General features: G+C 44.1%; 2 protein-coding genes across 3 annotated transcripts in view; one reads left to right on the top strand and one right to left on the bottom strand.

Moving 5' to 3' along the window:
• On the bottom strand, window positions 1–6,861 carry TREX2 (three prime repair exonuclease 2). Its single transcript, XM_032210816.1, has 2 exons — window positions 6,756–6,861; window positions 1–2,388 (listed from the first exon to the last, which is right to left on the bottom strand). Exon 2 carries the CDS (start codon window positions 2,384–2,386, stop codon window positions 1,712–1,714), a length of 675 nt encoding a protein of 224 aa, XP_032066707.1. The 5' UTR covers window positions 2,387–2,388; window positions 6,756–6,861; the 3' UTR covers window positions 1–1,711.
• EMD (emerin) overlaps window positions 6,344–24,514 on the top strand; it is a 27,229-nt gene continuing 9,058 nt past the window's right edge. Inside the window, exons 1-8 of one of the 2 annotated variants that reach the window (XM_032210815.1) lie at window positions 6,344–6,355; window positions 9,733–9,825; window positions 14,105–14,194; window positions 15,667–15,759; window positions 15,831–15,911; window positions 16,940–17,017; window positions 23,033–23,113; window positions 23,881–23,984. In XM_032210815.1, coding sequence (XP_032066706.1) covers window positions 14,113–14,194; window positions 15,667–15,759; window positions 15,831–15,911; window positions 16,940–17,017; window positions 23,033–23,113; window positions 23,881–23,984 — 519 coding nt within the window. In that variant the 5' untranslated portion in view covers window positions 6,344–6,355; window positions 9,733–9,825; window positions 14,105–14,112. Of the gene's footprint in view, window positions 6,356–9,732; window positions 9,826–10,253; window positions 10,348–14,104; window positions 14,195–15,666; window positions 15,760–15,830; window positions 15,912–16,939; window positions 17,018–23,032; window positions 23,114–23,880; window positions 23,985–24,514 lie in introns of those variants that run through there. The other variant, XM_032210814.1, reaches the window with a different exon arrangement.

Below are 24,514 nucleotides of genomic sequence, written 5' to 3' on the forward strand. Positions count from 1 at the left end.
TTTTTTAAAAGAAAGTAAATTTTATTTGTAAAATAAAATATGTGGCCAATTTAATTAGGAGACAATTTTAAACTAACCAGTTCACTGATTGTACCTTTCAGTCTCTTTTTTTTTAACACAACTGTTCATACAGTATATCAAATAAAAGAAGATTTAAAAAATAGGAAAATAACAGAATAAGAAAACAGTCTATCAGTTGTAACTGATAATTAAGAGATAAACAAATAAACAGCAGGAAGTACTTCTAGAACAACATTTTGTTTACTTAGGATTTTTTTTTCACAAGCATGTGGGAGTTTAAATAAGTACTGTGCTAGGAAGGTTTGGCATAACTTCCTTATGCCAATATTATTTAGAAATGCTACTTCCATGTTCATCAATATTTATACATCACAATGCTAAATACCATGGGTTAAAAGCCTTCTGAAAGCAATGATGGCTGAAATATATAACAAAAAGTGCCTGGTTCAAATTTGGTCTCACCCACAAACAAATTAAAATCACAATCCCATTCAAAAATAAACTTTTCAATTCATGATTGTAAGCTAAGGCAACGTTATTCATCTCCAACCTGGCGTCTTCCAGAAATTTGTAAAGGTTTCCTTACTAATATAAGACATGCAGTAATTGAGGAACAGGGACTTATATGAACAACCTTACTTCAGGATACATAAGGGTGTGTGTGTGTGTGCATGTGTGTGAGTTGGCATTTGTATCCAGAGCAAATCCTCTGGATCGAAATCCTCAAAATTTGAGGATCTTTAGTGGAAAGTCTGTTACCAAAACACCCACATTTCAAATTTAATTCTCCATAACAACCTCTACCCCAATTTAACATAGCTTCAATAAATTATGGAACACTAGTGGCAGATTTGTTTTCTAAAGCTTGTTTTTCTTATCAACCAATAATTTATTTTCCTTCAGAGCACATAAAAAGGATTCCTGAAGTTCCCTTCCAAATATTTGCAAAATCCAGATCCAGTAGATTTAAATCCGTATCTTCAGGAGAATCCCTTTCCTTTAAAATAAGGAAAAGTTGTCTGAGAAACTAATGCACGCATCTTTAAATTTTAGCCTTATAACAACTGTGTACATTATGCTCAAAAGTAATGATGAAAATCTGAAGTAGAATTAGACGAACTCCTTAAATGTGCAAATGAAAAGGAATTTCTAGGATCACGTGGCATTTCAGATTTGAAGAGCAAGATTTCACTGGGACCTTACACAGCATGTGTTGGCCACTTATTAAAGCAGCTGCATCTTCTCCCAGGATCAGACAGTTGCCACACGATCCCAAGTGTCCAGATCTCTTCAAGTCCAGATCAGGTAGCAGGACCCACAAGATTTATTGGCCCTCTAATTTATTGATATAGGTATTAGTATTAAAGTCCTGAAAGTTCATCGCATTTTTCTTCCTTGCCTCTCCCCCGTCTTATACAAAAGAACATTTAGGCAGAACCAGATTGAATTTCTTTCTAGTGTTCTCTTCCTGTTCGAGGCTTAAATCGTGTTTTTCTAATTGCCACAGCATATCTTCTCCATGGTTGTTGCTGCGGTTTTCTACATCCAGGAAAGAAAAAGAGCTTGGTTTGTCAAGAAACCAAGTCCTGAAGTTTATGAAGTATGGTTTAATCAAGAAACCATTGTTTAAAAATCATGGTTCAGTATAATGGAAGACAAGCAGATAGGATAATTTTTTTTTTGAGAGAGATCAGAACCTGTTTGACTGGGGGAAATGCATAGGTTGAATCGACCCCCACTTCTGGGCCCCATAGGTTGCCCAAGCCTTCAGCTCAAGGGCCTTAGCAAGAAACACGAGGAGAAGAGTAAGCACATCTCCTTCAGCTGTGTGGGCTCCAGATGGTGCCTCTCTATAGAAGTACTGGTAGAGTTTTCCCAGGTTATAGCTCAGGTTCGGCTCTTTAAGCACATCCTTCAATGCCGGCAATGTGTCAAGGCATCCCGTATCTGCAGGCAGGTCGGTGCCTATTTGCCGCAGTTCTTTACGCAGTAGGGGAAAGTCGAAGTAGAGACCGTTGTGAGCCACTAGGCAAATGGGGCCAGCTTGCCGGTCTAAAAATCCTTTCAAGGTCTCCATCAAAGAATGGTTGATTCCCGGCTTGTAGTTCTGTTCTAGCTTTTGGTTGCTGAGCCCAGTTATATCCTGTGCGCCCGGAGTGAAAGGTTTCTGGGGGTTGACGCAGAGGACCAGCTTGTCTATGATGCGCGGGAGCTGCGGTCCTCTTGCCTGCGGAGAGGGCTGCAGGGAAGATTGGTGAACAGCGAAGAGGCACAGCTCTGCTATGCGAGGTTGGTCTCTGGGCAATCCGGTGGATTCAATATCAAGGAAAACAAACGTTTGGTAGTAGTTCCAAGGTTCAGTCATGGCTGGCACAAAAAAAAAAAAAAAGGCAAAGCTTGTTAGAATCACTGTTAGCAACAACAGTTATTACTCAGAGCCGAGGTGGCGCAGTGGGTAGAGTGCAGTACTGCAGGCCACTTCAGCTGACTGCTAGTTCAGCAGTTCAGCGGTTCAAATCTCACCGGCTCAGGGTTGACTCAGCCTTCCATCCTTCCGAGGTGGGTGAAATGAGGACGCAGATTGTGGGGGCGATATGCTGACTCTGTAAACCGCTTAGAGAGGACTGAAAGCCCTATGAAGCGGTATATAAGTCTAATTGCTATTGCTATTATGTGGCTTGGTCAAGCATTGCTTCATCCATCAAGTACCAGCCTGGGTTTTATTCCCAAGTGCCATGAAGTGTCCCTGTCTACTATCATCATCATCTGAAAAGACAAGCCTCACACTCTCGCACTCACACTCTTAATGAATAATGCTCCATAGTCTGACACACAAAAGAGGAAAGTCATTGTTCAATTGCAGAAGTGAGATTTCCCTTTAGAAGAAAATCATAGTTTAATGTTGTTAATGACCTTCCTGTAAGGTAAGAGAAACTCATATCCATATTGCATTTTGACAAAACAGTCCATGTTGCCTACTATGACCTTAATATTCTTTGCTCTAAACCAGGGGTAGTCAACCTTTCGTTTGTCAAACGACAAAACCACGCCCGACTAAACCACGTCGCTGATGTCATCAACGCGGCGACAACAGCCAGCGCGTTGAAAGAAGGGCGCTTTAAATAGCGCGTTGAAAGAAAGCCGATTTAACTTAAAGTAAGGGTTAGGGTTAGTTTAAGGGTTAGGTTTAGGGTTAAGGGTTAAGTTTAGGTTTAGGGTTTACAGCGTGCTTCTGTCTCCGCGCTGTTGTCGCCCTGTTGATGACGTCAGCGACACGGTTTAGTCGGGCGCAGTTTTGTCGTTCGCCCTTTTGTCGGTGAACCTCAACCTTTTTATACCTACCGCCCACTTTTGTATCTCTGTTAGTAGTAAAATTTTCTAACCGCCCACCCAGTTCCACAGTAATGGTGATTTTATGAAAACCTAATGAAAATGTTTTTAAATAATGCTATGAATTTTTTTTAAGTCAATTAAATTTTAAAAAAGGAAAGTGCTTCAGTATCGGACAAAATCCCTACCACCCACCATGAAAGCTGGAACGCCCACTAGTGGGTGGTAGGGACCAGGTTGACTACCCTGCTCTAAACCAAGATGCCCAGAATTTTGTTGTTGGTTAGATTTCCACCTTGCCTTTCCTCCAGGACTCATGGTGAGGGACACACAGCACTTCCTCTATCAATCCACCCTCCACAACAACAACTCTGCGAAGAAGGTTAGACTGAGGGAGGGACACTGGCCTCAAATCACCCAGAAGGCTTTCATGCATGAAGTCAGCCTCAAAATGGGTTCAACCCCATAACCACAAATCCAGGACGTCAACCACTATACCACAGGAATGTATTCTCTGGACTAGAATTTGAGGTTGTTTTCAAAACTGCATACATAGCCAGATAAATGTTCTTCCTCCTCTACAATTGAATCTTGCTGCTTCATGATAAACCTTTCGTCATGCTCTGCCTACACATGAAGTGTGTATATGAAGTGGCTTATTTTGCAGTTCTGAATTATTATTATTATTTTTTTGAGTAACTTCCAAGGCTCTGCACACCAATGGGTAGGACCAAGCTGCCTCTATTTAAAAAAAAACACATTACAGAAAGAAAATGTACCAAAAAAGCATTGCTCTACTTTCTGTTTCCTAAAGCTGAGTTGAGGTTTTGAAAGTTCTGTGGGAACTTTCAATTTTTGTATGCTTTTTGTAACAGAAAATTATGACACCAGTTGTGATCAAAGAGGCTTCTAAGGGCATGAAAAAGAGTTTGTAACAATTTGCAGGCCTGGTTGTAAACAGTCTTTTCCTGTCTTGAAGATACAGGATGCGGGTATTATAGGATGAGCAGATGCCAAGAAAAATGTTAGGTTATGATTCAATCTAGTGCAGTGTTTCTCAACCTTGGTGACTTTAAGTCCTGTGGACTTCAACTCCCAGAATTCCCCAGCCAGCTATGCTAGTGAATAACAAAAATGCTTGGGTTAAAAACAAGTGGAGTGGATAAAGCTCAGGAAACGAGAAATTTATAAAATTACAGTACAGAGAAATAAATTCTCTTCCTCTCTCCTATTAGCAAAATTCTATTAACATACCATAATTTAGAATACAGAAATGGAATAATAGGACTGGAAGATCCTGTATCATTCTGGGCAAATGGCTGCCTAGTCTATTCTTGAAAACAGTTTTGGAGCACTCACAACTTTCAGAGGTGAGCTGTTCCACTGATAAATTGTTCTCACTGTTAGAAGACTGGTCATTTAGGTTGAACAATGTAAATTTCACAATCAAACAGCTTACAATATGCCAGTGTCAATTTTCAATGACTCAAAGAGGAATTATGAGCACTCCTTTGAATAGTTTGAAGGCAGGCGATAAATAAGTCTTGTTCAAAACAAGATAAATCTGGATTCTAAATGGCGAGGCAAACAATAAGTAAGAAGAAGTCCTCAGGTTCATATTGAACTCTCACAAATAAAAATACTATAACCAGAACATCAACTTGCAGGACTGGTCCAGAAAAGCGTTTTCAACCCATAAAGGCTTTTTCCATTAACCCGTTACTCTCCCAAATCAGGGGAAGTAATGTGAATTCCTTCAATGTGATATCTAGCAATAGCAATAGCAGTTAGACTTATATACCGCTTCATAGGGCTTTCAGCCCTCTCTAAGCGGTTTACAGAGTCAGCATATCGCCCCCACAGTCTGGGTCCTCATTTTACCCACCTCGGAAGGATGGAAGGCTGAGTCAACCTTGAGCCAGTGAGATTTGAACCGCCGAACTGCAGATAGCAGTCAGCTGAAGTGGCCTGCAGTACTGCACTCTACCCACTGCGCCACCTCGGCTCATATCTGCCAGCAATGGCCCTCTGGGTTTACGGGGAAAACTTTGTGCAAAAGAATTAACGGACACATAGTTGACATCAGGACTCAAAACCAGAAGAGTGTTATATCAGAGCATTTCAGCTTTTGATTTGATTTGATTATATTTATATGCCGCCCTTTTCCCCAAGGGGACTCAGGGCGGCTCACAATTCAAATCAGAGGAAGGGGGTACAGACAAAAAATAAAAACGGAACATAACAATACATAATTTAAAAACACACAACAGTCATACCATTCGAGACGGGGGGGGGGCAACAGCTGTTTAGCCCCAGGCCTGTCGGAACAGCCAGGTTTTAAGGGCTTTGCGGAAGGCCTGGAGGGTGGTGAGGGTCCGAATCTCCACGGGGAGTTCGTTCCAGAGGGTCGGAGCAGCCACAGAGAAGGCTCTCCTCCGGGTAGTCGCCAGTCGACACTGGCCGGCGGATGGAATTCGGAGGAAGCCTAATCTGTGGGATCTAATCGGTCTAGTGGAGGTAATTGGCAGCAGGCGGTCTCTCAAGTACCCAGGTCCAATACCATGAAGGGCTTTCCTAGATCCTTCCTAGCAGACCTCACAGTGGCTAGTTTACAAAAGAGGAACTTTGACAGTACCATCAAGTGAGAAATGGCTGAACTCACATCAACCCAGGCAACCTCAGAAGGTCTCAACAAATACAACGAGTTTGGAACACATCACACTTGGAACACATCACACTTGCTAACGGGCAAGACATTTGAGAGCCGAGGTGACGCAGTGGTTAAATGCAGCACTGCAGGCTACTTCAGCTGACTGCAGTTCTGCAGTTCGGCTGTTCAAATCTCACCGGCTCAGGGTTGACTCAGCCTTCCATCCTTCCGAGGTGGGTAAAATGAGGACCCAGATTGTTGTTGGGGGCGATATGCTGACTCTGTAAACCGCTTAGAGAGGGCTGAAAGCCCTATGAAGCGGTATATAAGTCTAACTGCTATTGCTATTGCTATTTGCAACCTCTCTCGCGCGTATCCTGCACCTACCTACATAACCACCCACCTCTCCAACCCCGCCCCAATTTAAATCCCATATCACCCTCCCACTCTCTGCATCCGATGAAGCCAGCTCCAGTTCGCCAAAGTGGATGTTGTTGTGTTGCGTTGTCAGTCGTTAAGAGATGCCACCCTGATTTTTACGACCTGGCTCTCTCTCCTCCTGCAATAACTGGGGAAAGGTGCCCGATGGTGCTCCCCCCTGCCGCATTTTGGTCCTTCTCTTTTCAGACCCACGGAAGGGTGCAAAAGGAAAAAGAGGGGAAACATCTTTTTTTTCTTCTCTCCTGAATAAGACCAAACATCTCCCCGGCTCAAATGCTGGGAATGGGCAGGAGAGACGCGTTATGTATCTCACCTGGCCGCGATTCTCCAGACGCAGAAGCAGAACCAGAAGCACCAAGGATTGAACTGCCGGCTGGCTCTCCAGGGAAACTGAAAGCTGCATGTTCGGGCAAGTCCTGGCCAAGCCTCTCCTGGCCGGTGGGCGGGGCGAAGGAGACGCGAAGGGCGTCTTTCCCCAGAGCCTGATGGGAGATGTAGTCTTTTCTGCCCAGGCTTTTCATACAATCCGCCCTCCCTTTTGTCTGACGGAAGCCGCTGGAAGGGAGGCGGCGTCTCCTTTCTCCTGGCGTCGAATCGCAAGGCGGCCCCATTTTGAGACTAGGCTCGGCTCATGGAGGATGCCTTGCAACGAATACTGTAGTGTCGAAGCTCCATTCGCAATAATCTGGCTGAATTCATAGCCGGCGCCCGGCGGAGGAAGGCCAGGAGAGGAGAAACGTTTAGGGCTGCCTACTTCTTGCTGCATCTGGTGGTCCCTAAAATTCTGGACGGCCATCAAATGCCAGCAAGGAACTAAAGGTTTCTTTGTGTCTTTGCTGCCACCGCGTGGCCTTACAGAGTGTTACGCCCAGATACTTAAAACTTGAGCGCCTTGAGCTGGGCAAACGGGGCTTTCTTGTGTTCCCATGTCACCTGGTAACTCTCCGCATTTACTTTTCTTTAGAAAGTAATATAAACTTTCCCCATGTTGTCTGGACATTCTGGGAGATACAGTCCCAACATATTGAGTTGGGGGAGATTCATTGAACTGATTAGGCGTAATTTGTGATTAAATAAATCACCTGGTAACTCTCCGCATTTACTTTTCTTTAGAAAATAATATAAACTTTCCCCATGTTGTCTGGACATTCTGGGAGATACAGTCCCAACATATTGAGTTGGGGGAGATTCATTGAACTGATTAGGCGTAATTTGTGATTAAATAAATGTTTGCTAGGCAAGTTGCTTATTTATTAACCTAATGCAAGCAAAGAGCAGCTGAAATATTTCAGTTACACCCCAAACCAATGAGAAAAACCTCCTGCTAATTTAATTATAGCATAAATTTCATTTTAGCTCAGGATTTTACATATTACACATTTCACTTGCTCGATTCCCTCCAAATTATCCTCTTCTGGCTTATATCACGTATAAGGGTTGGGAAAATGCATTATAAACTGGATAGGTCAAAACAAAATAAAATCATGCAAATCTAAATGCATTTATTAATAAATTAATCTTGCTGAAGCGAATGGAGTTTATTGTCATCAAGTAGATTATTCTCATCAAGATTTGAACTTATTTGCTGGTAGACACGTAAAGGAATATGCTATCAAGTTAGAGATGTTGTAGCAGAATCAATTTCAAACAGGTCCTTTAGAATTTGATTGTGTATACTGTTTACTGTTTACTGTTTATTAAGTTTATAGGCCGCCCAATCCCGGAGGACTCCGGGCGACTTACAGAAATAAAAATATTAAGAAAGATTAAAAACAAATAAAACACAACAAATTTAAAAGAAACACAACATGCACCCAGTCTAAGCAGGGCTGGACCTCAATCCAGAGGTCAACAGCCCCAGGCCTGCCGGAATAGCCAGGTTTTGATAGCTTTTCGGAAGGCCATGAGAGTGGGTAGGGTCCGGATCTCTGGGGGTAGCTCATTCCATAGGGCCGGAGCAGCAACAGAGAAGGCCCTACTCCGAGGTGTCGCCAGCTGGCATTGTCCAGCTGATGGCACCTGGAGAAGGCCCATCCTGTGCGATCTTATTGGTCTTAGGGAGGTGTGCGGCAGAAGATGGTCTCGTAGGTATCCAGGTCCTAGGCCATGTAGGGCTTTAAAGGTGATAACCAGCACCTTGAATTGTGCTTGGCGACCAATAGGAAGCCAGTGCAGCTCGCGGAGGATAGGTGTAGTGTAGGTGTACCTAGGTACACCCAGTATCGCTCGTGCGGCTGCATTCTGGACTAATTGTAGTCTCCGAACACTTTTCAGAGGCAGCCTGATGGATATGGTATCCATCTTCATTGGAACACTGATTGAGTATAATTATATAGGTGCTAGATTTATATACTGATGCACCCCAAAGTATTGCACAGCTTTCAGGATGTCCAGCACTATTGCCAATATTGCATCAGTACCTTCTCCTATTGGTATCTTATGATTACCGGCATTACTTTGTACGCTGAGAGCTTATGCACCCGAGACACAATATGTGTGTGTCCAATCGCACTTGGGCCAATAAAAGAATATTCTATTACAGCGAATGCTGGCTGGGGAATTCTGGGAGTTGAAGTCCAGACATCTTCAAGTTGCCAAGGTTGAGAAAGACTGTTCTATTACAATCGGTGCGGCCTGGGGAATTCTGGGAGTTGAAGTCCGGACATCTTCACGTTGCCAAGGTTGAGAAACACTGTTCTATTACAATCGGTGCCGTCTTTGCTTTCTTCTGCCGCAGACATTCTATTTCTATTATGGTTGGCCAGATGTTTCGACCGGGCTTGGCATTTCCATCGACTTCTGGAGGTAGGCAGAGCTTGATCTCTGGCGGTGTTAATTATTACCACCCTCCTTACATCCGAGCAATTCCGCCTCGGTGGCGAGGTGGCGCAGTGGTTAAATGCAGCACTGCAGGCTACTGCTAGATCAGCAGTTCAGCGGTTCAAATCTCACCGGCTCAGGGTTGACTCAGCCTTCCATCCTTCCGAGGTGGGTAAAATGAGGACCCGGATTCTTGTTGGGGGCGATATGCTGACTCTCTGTAAACCGCTTAGAGAGGGCTGAAAGCCCTATGAAGCGGTATATAAGTCTACTGCTATTGCTATTGCCTATCAACGCTCGCTGCTTCCTCTTGTTCCTCTGGAAGGCGGCGAAGGCGCGGCGTTCCTTTGCGCTGCCCCCAGTGCCAAGAAGGGGGGAAAAGGCCGGTAACGAGAGCCAGCAAGACAAGGAAACACGCCCCGAACCCGCCCGGAGGAGGAGGAGGAGGAGGGTGTGCGCGGCGCTGAGATCCAGAGCCGATCGGGCCGTCCCTCCCTCCCTGCCTCCTCGCAGCCTGACTCACTTCCCTTACGGCGCCCAGCCCAGCGCGCCCGGAATAGCAGGTAGGAACGAGCCCGCGCTGCCCTTCTGCGCCGCCACCCTGCCTTCTTCCCGCCTGCCTGCTCCTTCCCCTCGCAGCCTTCGGCCATCTCTCCCCACCCGGCCCTCTTTAAGGCTTTCTTTGGGGTTGCAAAAGCTTCGTTTCCCCCCCTCCATGAAGCCGGACTGGAAGAAAGGGCTCCGTCGCTTTTCCCCCCCTCCTTCCTTCGCCAACTTGATGCATCTTGGCGGGGAGTAGAGAGAGACCCATCCGATCCGCGTGTTACCCAAAAGGAATTTGGGCCGTAGGATCCCGGGCACGGAAGGCATCGCCCATGCCGAGCCTGCCCGGGGCAGCGACTGCACCGTTTGGTAGAGGGCGCGGTTCCCCACGAAAGGCTTGAAGGGGGGGGGATTAGGAGACCGGGCGACAGGGTGATTGATTCCCTTCTGTTTGAACGTGTCTCCCGCCGCTCTGGCCCTCCGTCGGCAAGGCAGAGGCGAGCCCGGAGCGCTCCGGGCTTTTGAAAGTTGGCAGCTGTCAGGTTTGGGCTCTTCCGCCTCTCCTTCTGATCCTGGCGCCCTCGGCCTTTGCTGTCCCGTCTGAGGATTTGGGTGGGGGGGGTGGGGGGGATGTTGGAGGGCCTCCTTTGTTGTGTACCCTTTCCTTCTACACTTATGTGTGCAGATTTATTGATGAGGATTTGGGGGGGGGGGATGTTGGAGGGCCTCCGTTGTTGTGTATCCTTTCCTTCTTCACTTATGTGTGCAGATGTATTGTATCCACTTGAGTTCATTATCTCTGCCCAACTTCAATTCCTGCAAACTTTGGCTAATTCTGAATGCAGCTAATAATATTCAATCTAGTACATAAAACATATAGGCCTTCATAAAAGCAACAAGCTTTTGGCATTTTTTGCAAGATTATAATTTTGACAAAAGAACTGGAGGCAGGGTGTCAGACAAAAGATATTATAAGCCACTCCTTAAGTTTTTCACCATATTCTTTGCCTGAGCATGAATACAGAAAGATTTCTTTTCAGAGGCCACAAAAGAGGCCATTTAAATAAGTTCCCCTCAAAATATTCAGAGCTTGTTAAATCAGAATAAGCCCCAAATGGAATTCATGAATTCTAGATCTGTATTACAAGGGATTGGGTCTGATTAGAATCCACAGGTTGTACGAAGTTATGCAAAAAGACTGCAGGTAGTGGCTGATGGGATAGGTTTATCGGGTTCCTTAGCTGACCCTGAAGTATGTTTTGGGCGGGGTTTACTTTCTTCCCGCTGCTAAACTTCCTTACTCGGGAGCTCAGTTACCCGCTGGCTGACTTTCCTTCTTTTTCCCCGCGTGAATCTGCTTCTTCCATTCAAACGCAATCTAGACTTCAGTTCACACATATATAGTTGGAAAGATAGCATGATCAAGGGTTTGGTTTTTTTGTGAAGCTTAATTTAGGCATGCATGCTGCTGGTTGGTAAAGTCTCCCTCCCCCTCTGTGTTATAAATAACTCAAAGCAGTGAGCATATCTAATGCTCTTTTCTCCACAACAACAACCTTGTGAGATGTTCAGCTGAAAGAGACTAACTTGGCCCAAAGTCATCCAGCTGGGTTTCTAGACTGGTGTCCTAACCACTAGACCAAACTGACTCTCTTGGTTATCTCTCCCTGGTCCCTATTTAACTGTTCCCAAATGAAAAAGGAACACAGGGCTTCTATTGTTGGTTACACTGAATACACTGAAATTCCTAATTAGCACAATGTTTCTCTGTGATCATTTGCTTGTCTAAATTGTTTTCTAAAATGTTACTTAATCTTAGGCATAGGAAGCATGCAACGGTAATATTATGTTTCATTGTTATGGAATAAATGTGTTCCAAAGCCCTATCAATCCCAAATTGTTAGGCGGAAAAAGAGTTATTACAGTATTCCATCTGCATTTTTATTTATTTGGGGGGGATTCAAGGGAAAACCAAGACACACCCAGGCATTTGAGACAAAACAAATTTGCAAACTATGTCTGATACTGATTCAGGCCCCAGCTCTGAATGTTTTTTCCACTTAAATAAAAACATTTTATCTTCTCCATAGAGGTAAAGTCTGAATTATGAAAAAAGAATTTCAGGCAAATCTAATAAGTACAATAATTACTTGAAGTTTTGCTTTTTGTCTTGCTTTTCCCCCAGCTTTTTTGGATTTTAGGAGAATTTGAATTGGACAAAGGTCCAGAATAAGAAGTGATTTAATATGTCAATCTAATTTATGGCTGTTTGACATACCATCATAAAAACAATGCATAACTTCGTACAACATGTGGATTCTAATCAGACCCAATCCCTTGTAATACAGATCTAGAATTCATGAATTCCATTTGGGGCTTATTCTGATTTAACAAGCTCTGAATATTTTGAGGGGAACTTGTTTAAATGGCCTCTTTTGTGGCTGAAAAGAAATCTTTCTGTATTCATGCTCAGGCAAAGAATATGGTGAAAAACTTAAGAAGTGGCTTACAATACTTTTGTCTGATACCCTGCCTCCAGTTCTTTTGTCAAAATTATAATCTTGCAAAAATGCAAAAAGCTTGTTGCTTTTATGAAGGCCTATATGTTTATGTACTAGATTGAATATTATTAGCTGCATTAAGAATTAGCCAAAGTTTGCAGGAATTGAAGTTGGGCAGTGATAATAAACTCAAATGAATAAAATAAATCTGCACACATAAGTGTAGAAGGAAATGATACCCCAAAATGGAGACTACGGCATTAAATAAAACCTGACTAAAATAAGTACACATGATAAAATATTTGTTGCTGCCAATAATCCTAAAGGTGCATTCATTGTAAGTTACGTGTAATGGAACAACATCTTTATCCTGATTCAGAGGGAGTCACCAAATGGGTTAATTTGATTTTATTTTTTCATCAAGAGGAGTAGGAAGAACATAATCCTCTTTTCCCACACTCGGCAAAAGTGCTTTGGGAAAACTATGTGCCCCTCCTAGACGCTTTAGCAATGCTGTGTTAGTAAACTGCCTAGCAATGAATTAAATCCACCCACCACTGCCTTGCCTGGCTTAATCCAACATTGCCCAACTATTCACAGACAGGGCCAGTTTGTAGTACTGTTAGGGGTTGAGAACATTAGTTCTTGTTGAGGCAATATTGCCTTTATTGTTATTGCTCAGCCCAGGGGTGGGTTTCTCCCAGTTCGCACTGGTACGCCAGAACCGGTTCGTGAAATTTACCGTACCTTTTGGAACCTGTTCCAAAAGGAAGGAAGGAAGGAAGGAAGGAAGGAAGGAATGGAGGGAGAGGGAGAGAAAAAAGAGAGAGACAAAGATAGAAAGAGAAAGAAAAAAAGAAAGAAAAAGGAAGCGGGAGAGAGAGAAGAAAGAAAGAAAGTGGAGGAGAGAGACAAAAGGAAGGAAGGAAGGAAAGAAAGAAAGAGTGAGAGAGCAAGAGAAATAAAGAAAGAAAAAGAAAGAGAGCTTATCACCACAATTGAGCCCAAAATTTTGGTTGCTAAGCACAAGCATTGTTAAGTGAGTTTCACCACATTTTCCAAGTTGGCCACGCCCACCAAGCCATGCCCTCCCAGTCACATGACCACCGAGCCACTCCCACAAAACAGGCCACACCTACAGAATAGCTTCTAAAATTTTTGAAACCCGCCACTGGCTCAGCCCCTGTTGTTTCTTCCTTTCTTCCTTTCATATGTAACTCGTTTAGGAAGAGCTTATCCCCTTCACAAGAAAAGGAAAAAACATACACATGCTTCTACTTTTGTTTTCAAGATAAAGTATTTTAGTGGTTGGTACAGTGGTGGGATTCAAATAATTTAACAACCGGTTCTCTGTCCTAATGACCAGCTGGGTAGGCGTGGTTCGGTGGTCACGTGACTGTGGGCGTGGCCAACTCAACGTCACTCAGGTCGATGGGAGCTTCGCCTTAGCTGTTGCAATGTCATAAGGGTTAATCGGAGAGGCAGTTTCTGTAAGCAGGGCAACAAACCAGAATGTTCCCTTCCTGCCTTCCTTACAGGATTAGCCCCGTAAAGTGGGAAAAAAATAAAAGATTTCTTCCAACAACCGGTTCTCTGAACTGCTTGGAAAGTTACCAACCGGTTCTCCCGAATAGGTGCGAACTGGCTGAATCCCACCACTGGGTTGGTATGATCATATGTGAGAGATCTTCATTTAGTTTTAAAAGTAAAGTTTAGTTTTTCCTATTGTACAATTAATTGTTATTTAGGGATATTGGCTGCAACTTATTTCACCCCGTCCTCATTCTACATTTTCTAGGTGGCACCATGGATGAATACAAAGGCATGACAGACAAGGAACTTATTGCACGATTGAAAGAATACAGCATCCCCCACGGGCCAGTTGTTGGTATGTGTTGCGACAATGTGTTTACCCAGATCAGAAAAAAATAAGTACAGGTAGTCCTTGACTTATTATCTTAATTGAACTCGCGATTTTGGCTCCTAAATTATGATGATTGCAAAGTGCGTTACCGCACGGCCATGCCTGATTTTATTACCTTTTTTGTGTGGCGGTGATTAAATGAACCCATTGTTTGCACCGACAAAAGGGCGCCCGACAAAAGCGTGCCCGACTAAACCGCAGTGACAAAACCACGAGTTCTAAACCGCGCCGACGAATGAGCGCTGAAGCGCACCGACAACAGCACGCCGACAGAAGCGCACGCTAACTCTAACCCTAAACCTAACCCTAATCCTAAACCTAACCCTTACCCTTACCTTAACTTAAATCGCGCTTCTGTTGGCGCGTTGTTGGCGCGCTGTTGTCGGCGCGTTGATGACGTCGCGGTTTTAGCGTCGCGGTTTTGTCGGCGCGCTTTTGTCATGCGCGCATTTGTCGGGTCACGCTCTAATCATTTATTTTCCTCTGGATTCTTTCCCTTTTGGAGCGTAGTCAGGCACCCCCTTCAGCACAGAACTGAAAACCAAGTTCTTGGTTCATAAAAATTGTGCCTCTGGTTTTTACAGCAGAAGAGACCAGTTATGAGAGAAGAGTCTATTTGCCTCCTCTCTCTTGCCGCGCTCCAGTTTTTCACTAATTTCACTAATTTCACAGTGAATTGCCTGAAGTGGTGGAGCATATGGGGATAAAATTCTGCCTCTCTACTCTCAAAGGTGAGGGAGAAAGATGCATAAATAACAAATGTGGATACATTCATTGAGTCTTAAGAAGGAGAAAAGTCAAAAGACTCTTAAAATGCTTAAAGGGAGTGCTGCACCCAACCAGGAATTGCTTTCCTGTGAAATATCCAACCCACATTTATCTTGGACAAATGTAACTTCGGGCATGTTTTCCCAACACATTAACGTCCTCTATGAAAAATATTTAGGACAGGTTAATCAATGAGCTGTCCTTTGGGAGTTGGCAAGACTTCAAAGCAAAATCAATAAAGATATCTGGAAGTATTAATAGAAGAGTAGCAATAGCAATAGCAGTTAGACCAGTGTTTCTCAACCTGGGCGACCTTAAGTCCTGTGGACTTCAACTCCCAGAATCGCCAAGGTTGAGAAACACTGAGTTAGACTTATATACCGCTTCATAGGGATTTCAGCCCTCTCTAAGCGGTTTACAGAGTCAGCATATTGCCCCCAACAACAATCCGGGTCCTCATTTTACCCACCTTGGAAGGATGGAAGTCTGAGTCAACCTTGAGCCAGTGAGATTTGAACAGCCAAACTGCAGAACTGCAGTCAGCTGAAGTAGCCTGCAGTGCTGCATTTAACCACTGCGCCACCTCGGAAGGAACATAGGGAGGAGGCTGAAAGGTTGTACATAGTTCTCCGCTTAGATATAACCCCAGTCTGGTTTCTGTTTCCCAGGATCTACCCGGAAACTTTATGAAAAGAAAATCTATGAATATGAGACTGAGCGGACTCGATATCCTTCACCTGGAGGATCTGTGTCCCACACAGGTAAGAAGAAACTGACCCAAGTGGAGAAAGGTCTCCCTGCCGGTTACTTACCTCTTTTCTCACCCACATAGAACCAGCCACCAGCCAAAGCTACGTAAAAGAGACCTTTGTGAGTCCACGAAAAGGGGAAGACTTCAGCTATGGACGAGAAGGTGAGTGAAGTGAATTGCTAAGACAGGAGTAAAAGACAGACATGGACTAAGAATCAAAAGATGTTAGAAGGATGGGCCCTCCAAGCAGGGCCGGATTTAGATGAAAAGAGGCCCTAGGCTATTCCACTTATGAGGCCCTTTCACCTCCCATTTTTAAGTTTGTAAATTACATGCGAGACAATAAAATACATCATTACTGTGATATATAGCAATATATATCAATATATATAGCTGGCCTCCCGACGGAGGGTGGCTCTGCTCTGCGGCAAAGGCAGCGAGGCCAGCCGCCTCCCCTGCTGCGCTCAGCTGCCCGGCTCGGCCCCCTCGCCCTCACCTGCCTGGCTGCTGGTGGGCTCCACGTCGACGGGGCGGCTACTGGGAGCGGCCGCGCCTCTCGCCCGACCACCGGTGCCGGGCACGTGGGTGGGCTCCCCAACTGCCGTGGCGCTGGAACGATCTTAACCAATACATTTTTATGTTTGTTTATTAGTCATATGCGTAGAATTTCTCCTTATTTTCGGTTCAGTGTTTTAGTGTTCACTGTTTTTAGAATAGTGTAATTTTAATTTTGCTAACAATTTGAATGTAGGCCCCTCTTGATCTTGAGGCCCTAGGCTGAAGCCTAGTTAGCCTATAGGAAAATCCGGGCCTGAATCCAAGAAACAAATGAACAAAGAGATGGACATTAGCTGGGCAATGGCATATCTGTTCTTCGTGCTCTAAGGAACTGGACAATCCAAGTTAAATTAAAAAGTAGAAATCTCCATTGATTTGAGATCAACGTTTGGGTGACTATGTAGGTACGTCCATGCTGTCTTCATGACAACAGTAGGGAAATAGTTTGCCATTGTTTTCCTTGGAGAATGTTTTGCAACTTTTCAGTCTAGTCTACAGCCCAGGTATGTTGTAATAATACTAAATAGGCCCAACCATGTTTAGTTTCCCAGCCCAGACAAGGTGATCCAGGTACTGACTCCTCTTGAGGCTGGATCAAATTTAAATACCTTCTCATCCATTCTACCCTGCAGCTCTTGGCTCCACAAGAACTTACTTCAAAGAATATGTCCCAACAAGACAGGAATACTATTCTGAGTACAAAGATGAAGGTAAGTGTGAGAGGAGAGTCTTTGACTGAAGAAAGATGGATTATGGGCCATGGACGTAGAAAGAGAATATTGAAAAGCCGAGAGTTTTTCATTTGGGAAGAAGATATATTTTACAGGGGGTTTTTTATAGCAAGAGAAATGTACGTATTCTCTCATCAAACAAATGACATAGTTACTGTATTTTTTGGAGTATAAGATGCACCGAAGTATAAGACGCACCAAGGTTTTGAAGAAGCAAATTAAAAAAAAAAGTGTTTGCACTCTGCAGACCTCCCAAAAACGGTTTATTTTTCGGGAAAACGGGCCAGTTTTCTGTCAAAGAAAGGGCATGCATAGCCTTTAGGAGGCTTATAAAGTGCTCCTGGGGACTGGGAGGGGGGCAAAATTGAGCAAAAGACAGCCCTCCCCAGCCCCCAGGAGCACTCTGAAAGCCTCTTAAAGGCTATGCCAGGGCCATTTTGGTGAAGGGGGCAGGGTTTCGGGAGGCAAAAATACTGTATTCAGTGTATAAGACGCACCCAGATTTTCAGCCTCTTTTTTGAGGGGAAAAAGGTCTGTTTTATACCCCCCAAAATACGGTAATATGCTCAGTCTTGTTCATATTTGGAACTCAACCCCTAAAACAAGGATTTCTATATAAATCTGGCTCAGTTAAACCTAAAATTACAAATAGGTTGATCGGATTTTATTTTCAAATCGGAGACTATGTGAAATCAATGCTGCATTTGTCCCATAAGGTTGATTTTTGAGCTTTTAGGACATTTTGACGTCAAGATTAACTTTGTTGTCACTGACACCGCCAAAATTAATACTTTACATCACAATCAGGTATATTTTAAGAACATAAGGATAGATGCATTTTGCTTCCTATGATGTTTGCCTTTTTTCTGTCAAAAGTCGTTTCCACCCTATTTTTATGACAAATTGTGATTTTAAAAAAATCTATAAAACATTTACTTAGTTCAGTGCTATTTTCATAACACCTGAACATTCATTCACATTTTTGTATATACTGCCGTTAATATTTACATTTTTTGCAAATTACTCTTTCAATGTTTTACATCCTTTGGAATTTGATAAGCATTTTTTGGGGGGAGATTTGTACTCAGATGTATAAAAATTAAAAAACACTAAAGGTCTTCCACTTTATTAGTTTGGAATTAGTCATTTGATTTGTCCATCTTTACTTACTATAACCTAATGTAATTCATACAAGCTAATATAGACAGGAATACAAACTTCTCCGCAGTCCATAGATTGGCTAGATATAGAGGTCTACAATATTTTAGCAAGAATTCTGAGTCTGTCATTCACTACTCATTGATATGTTTATAATGTTGCTTTGGTAATTATGATGAAAGTTACCATTTTTTTTTAAAAATGTCAGAATTTCTGGAATGTTGTATTCTTATCTCAGGAATGTATAAGTATAAATCTTTATTATGGTCAAAGACCAGCAATGCACATTACTTTTTACAATATGTTAAAAAGTACTGAGCATTAAAATATAATTAAAAGGTATTGACATTAAAAGTGGATAATAACATACATGTTCTCAACAGAGAGATACGGGATGTATAAACTTAGTAGGGATGCATCTGTGATCAAACGACATATTGTATGTGAAGATGGGTTTCCCCTCCCCCCCCTTTTTTTCCATTTTCTCCCTTTCCCATTGTGTAATAAAAAAATAATAATTAAAAAAAAAACATACATGTTCTCAAATTGCTCGGGTCACTCCCTGGTTTACCTGGGTGCAAAGCCAATAAGTGTGGGAGTAAATACAATGGTCCAGAAATTGTTAGAGATATGTCCAAATAATTGGTACAGGATGACAACTATACTTCTGTAACCATTTTTTTTTCGTGTGGACATTGCAGCAACACAGAACTTTGCCACTGCATACATGATTGTGTCTTGAAGGAGAAAGGCTAGATAAAAATTTTCTGCCCTCCCTGGCAATCTCTCTAATAAGAGGAGAATATGTGCAGACCTACAAGCTCGGTATAGCTCGCAGTGTAATAGAACATGTGAATTATCTTCCACTTCTCCTTTACTATATATACAAACGCGTTCCGCTATTGGTATTCTCTTATACCTGCCCTGGAGGAGTGCTGAGGGAAGAATGTTAAATCTGGCTCTGAAGAAAGCTATTCTTTGTTTGGGAAGATCAGGTCATTTAGATCAGTGGTCCCCAACCTTTTTATCGCCGCGGACCAGTCAGCCTTTGATAATTTTACCGTGGCCCGCTGAGCGCGCGCAGGGGTGGGGGGTGTCTCTTCCCTGGAGCCTTTGCGCACGGCCCAGGAGCTTTTGCGCTTTTGGGATAAATTGTTAATACACTGCCTAGGTCTGTAACAAGGAAGGCACTTTCTAAGGTAGCTAGAGGAAGTCCTACCGTGTCCTGACAGGTTATTCTCAAGTCTGCATTCTCTGATATGCCCCTGTTCTCAGGGTGTTCACCTGCTTAAATCTGTGGACAATCTACCATTATAACTTTCAGGCAGGCCTTCCATAAAAATAACATAGAGGTTAGTCTTTCTTCATCTTTTTTATGTCTATTAAAACACTTATCAGGATCTAAAGCAGGGGTGTCAAACTCGATATCATTGAGGACCGTATCAGGATTGTGTTTGACCTTGTGGTGACATCACTCGTGTTGTGGCCCGAGTGCTCTGCCAGCGAAAATCGCATTCACACACACACAACCACGACTTTCATAATCCGGAGCAGCCCCATTGGCGGCAGCAGCAGCAGCAGCCGTCACCGCCACCTCCCTGGTCTCACACGTCCGCCCGGAGATCACGACATGACGCGGGGCGCTGACAGGGGAGGCCGGGTTGGTGGTGGTGGTGGTGGTTCGGGGAACAGCCTCTGCGGGAGACAAAAACGGCAGCCGCAGACGAGCGAGGGGAAAGCCCGGCGCCGGCGAGAGCTCGCGGGGAAGAGGGGGGGAGGAAACAACCACCTGGGCTTCTCACATTCCTCGCAGCGAAACCTCGCGACGGCACACGCCCACCAACCGCCTCTGAGAGAGGCTCAGTCCGGAGGCCCCGCTCCACACACCGTCCCAGGCACGCGCCCGGCCACCCCAGCCACCAATTTGCGTGCGCTGCTCAGCAACCGAACGCCCGGCCTTAATTCATGCCCCTTTAGCTTACCTCCCCTCCCTCGCCGACCAGCCAGAATACAGCTCCCGCCCCAAAAGCTAACGTCCATTGGCTACCCCTGCCCTTGTCCTTCTTCGGTTGGCTTATCCATCCCATCCGCCCGCCTACCGAAGCTTCCTCGCGCAACTGGAAGGGAACTGAACCGACACCCCTCCTTCATCCCACTTTACTTACTGATTGGACGACGTTGTCCCGTAGGCCTAGCGACTTTCCCTTAGGCCCCCGGCCGCTGCAGCGATCATGGCCCCCGACCGCTGCGCGGCCCGGTGCCAGGTACTCCACGGCCCGGCACCGGTCCGCGGACCGGGGGTTGGGGACCACTGATTTAGATACCTTGCCGATTCCCACACACCCTGTTTGATTCTGCCCCTACTGTGGAGAGGCAACCTATTTAGTTCTTCTTGGAACTCCATGTCCTTCATTCTATTGATTACTACTTGCTTTGCTTGATCAAAGCCTAGGGACATTAAAAATACCAGTAAGAGCCCATAAGAGCCCAGCTTGTGATCAATTGCCTGTTTCCAGGGGGAGGGGAAGTTGTCAGTCAACACTAGTGGGGACAGTCCCTCTGGGAAGAAATGCATTTTAAGCCAATGAATGATCATCATCTTCCAGGCTCTTACCTGAATTTGAGGCATGCCTCTTAATTCTTAATTGGGCATTTGGAGTTCCATTGGGAGCAGCTAAGATGGCTCGCAGGAATTTAGTTTGTATGGTTTCTAGCGAGTCTCTCTTTGCAAGGATTCCTGATTGTGCCCCGTAAAGAATTTGTGCCAATGTTTTGGCCTCAAAAAGTTTTAAGGCAGCAGGTACTAACTGACCTCCACCTGTATAAAAGAAACGTTTGATTGCATTTGAGGACCTAATGGCTGCTTGCAATGTGTGATCCGGGTGTGCCTTCCATGTCCCTAGTGAGTGGAAAACCACACCAAGGTATCTAAATGTTCTAACCTGTTCCAAACTATATCCTTCTATTTGCCAGGAGTATTGGCTTGGTCTTTTAGCAAAAACTAAAAATTTTGATTTATCAAAGTTAAGGACAAGCTTGTTTTGCCTGCAATAGCCGGGTGTTGCCCTAATTGCTCTCTTCAATCCTATGGGGGTTTGTGAAATGATAGCAGCATAATCAGCATATAAGAGAATTGGAACTTTGCGTTGTGCTGTGTTAGGAGGATGGAAATCAGGGTTCTGTAAGAGATCAATCAGGGGATTAATATAGAAGTTAAAGAGGGAAGGGGACAGGGTACAACCCTGCCGTCCCCTTTTTGTACCCTTACTGAGCCGGTTAAACTCCCTTGGGGATTGCACCTCACTTTCAAGGTGGAATTGGTGTACAATTTTTGTATGAGGAAGAGGAGGCGTTTATTGATAGTGGTGCATTTTAATCTCTCCCAGAGGGTGATCCTGAATCAAAGGCCTGCTTAAAATCAAGGAAGGACTCAAAAAGAGCAGATTTTTTTAATATGTGTATTTTTGTACTAAATGGTGGAGTACCAAGATATGATCCACCGTAGATCTTCCTTGTCTAAAACCAGCTTGCTCGTCTTTTATTATCTCCCCCCCCCCCCCGCCCGCCTGTAATTAGCCAATGCTGAAGTTTATAGTTTAGTTGTTTGGCATACAATTTACTAATAATGCTCAGAAGACTAATGGGTCTATAATTGCCTGGGTCATTTCTATTGCCTTTTTTTATAAATTGGTATAGCAATAGCAGTTAGACTTATATACCGCTTCATAGGGCTTTCAGCCCTCTCTAAGCGGTTTACAGAGTCAGCATATCGCCCCCACAGTTTGGGTCCTCATTTCACCCACCTCGGAAGGATGGAAGGCTGAGTCAACCTGAGATTAGAACCACTGAACTGCAGATAACAGTCAGCTGAAGTGGCCTGCAGTACTGCACCCTAACCACTGCGCCCCCTTGGTATGATAATTGCTACTCCTCAATCTCTTGGCATATGGACTGTTTTATCTATAAATGTAAACAGAGATGCTAAATGTGGAGCCCACCAACTGGCGTTCTTTTGGATTATTTCTGGCAGGACTTTATCAGCACCAGGTGCCTTATTAGGAATGAATTCTGCAAGGACAGGTCATTGAGCCGAGGTGGCGCAGTGGTTAAATGCAGCACTGCAGGCTACTTCAGCTGACTGCAGTTCTGCAGTTCGGCTGTTCAAATCTCACCGGCTCAGGGTTGACTCAGCCTTCCATCCTTCCGAGGTGGGTAAAATGAGGACCCGGATTGTTGTTGGGGGCAATATGCTGACTCTGTAAACCGGTTAGAGAGGGCTGAAAGCCCTATGAAGCGGTATATAAGTCTAACTGCTATTGCTATTGCTTAATGACCATTCAAACGTAGGATGGTGCTGAACAAATGATGGTTATGGCTGGTCTTTGGATCACCATTTGTGATCTTCTTTGCTTGCTTCCTACAAGCAAAACCAATGGAGAAGCCAGCAGGGGATAACAAATAGTGGCCACATGATGTCCTTGTTGATTCCCTTGTTAAGGGAATCACTTGCCCACAGTTATTCCCTTAACAATGGCAATGAGAAGTTCTGGGATTTCTTTCCTAAGTGGCATGGTCATACGATGCTGTTTTACAACTGCATTGCTTGATCCCAGTTATGTTGTGAAATTCGGATTACCTATAATTGTGTTATGTCATATGCAACAGAATGCCAAACATATCCAAAACCATTTGCAGATACTGTTCGTCCCTTTGCAACCTGTTCTCAGCTTAAATAGCTTAACTTGCTTTTTACTATAAATACATGTACACACACATATGTTCCATAAAGAGGAAGAGCTTCTGCTTCAAGTAATGTTTTTCCCTGTGATTTCCTAGATCCCAGCCCCACCAAGTCGTATCTGAGTTACAATTACAGTTTGCCTCAACGTGAAGAACATTCTTCATATGCATCAGAAGGTAGGAAGAAAAATGAGAGTGCAAAATGGGTTTTGAAAATTCACAAATCCTGTAAGATTGGAACCATAATATTTGGTTAAACCAGAGGTGGGTTCCTACCAGTTCGCACCTATTCGGTAGAACCGGTTCGTCAAATCTACCGAACCGGTTAGAAGAGGTTCCACCAGTGGACCCGGAAAGCAGGCCACACCTACCGAAGAAGTTCCAAAAAATTTTGGAAACCCACCCCTGGTCCTTGGATATGATTATTCTACACTATCATGCTCCTATTTATAAAACTCAGTGCCTCTGTGAAAGGTAAGGATGACTACTGCGTTTGTGGTGCAATCAGAACATTGCGTGTGTTGAAGTTGTTTTAACGCAAACCAAAGATGCCTTTTAAAAAAACAAGTTTACATCCTATTCTTATGCATGCCAGTGCTGTGTGTGAGGTAATTTAAGGTGGTTCTGACAAGTGTCGTCGGCATCTTCATATACGGTCACATGGGTGGCAAGCTCCTCCCATCCGGTCACATGGGTGGCAAGCCACTCCCACAAAGGAGGCCACACCCACAGAGTAGGTTCGAACAATTTTTGAAACCCACCACTGGGTTAAACTGATAATTGTTGAGAAATCTGGGAACAAAAAAAAAAACACCCACCCAGAGAGCACCCAATTAGAGAAATCTGATCTTGCCAGCCTTTATTATTGTTTTTATATTGATATATAACAAACATTATATGCCATATCATCAGAGTTTTTGATAAACCTGTCTCTTTTATGACAGATATGGATGTGAACACTACTGAGCCTTCCAGATCTTCCTATCGAAGTTACTCGTCTTTATTAAGCCATACTACATCTCCAGGGACAGTGAGCGCCCGTCAACCAGTAAGTTGCTCCTCACATGCTGTCAAGCCTAAAGACAACAGAGAGAACTCTACTTGTAGGAGGTGATCAGGCTGAGCCTGAGGGAGGGATCATATGTATCATAAGTCACGAGTAGATCTAATTCCAGCCCACCTTGAATGCCTTTCTTATCTCTGGTTTATTTCCCTTGACTGCTGATTGGTCAGATTCTTGTAGATTCTTCCTGAATCTCCTGATTTACCTGGCGCTTGACATTAGTTGTATCTAATCTGCTTCTTGCTCATGCATAATAGAGGGAATCTTGCCATGCTAAAGCTATAAGCTTCTAACCTACCAGATATAGCTTGAGAGATTCTAGGGAGTGGCTACCTTGAGCCTCTTCCCCAGTGGTGGGATTCAGCCAGTTCGCACCTATTCGGGAGAACCGGTTGTTAACTTTCTAAGCAGTTCGGAGAACCGGTTGTTGGAAGAAATCTCCTTCCCCCCCCCCCACTTTTCAGGGCTAATCCTGTAAGGAAGGCAGGAAGGAAACATTCTGGTGTTGTTTCTAG

The sequence above is a fragment of the Thamnophis elegans genome, chromosome 2, assembly GCF_009769535.1.
Source record: "Thamnophis elegans isolate rThaEle1 chromosome 2, rThaEle1.pri, whole genome shotgun sequence".
Lineage (NCBI taxonomy): Eukaryota > Metazoa > Chordata > Lepidosauria > Squamata > Colubridae > Thamnophis > Thamnophis elegans.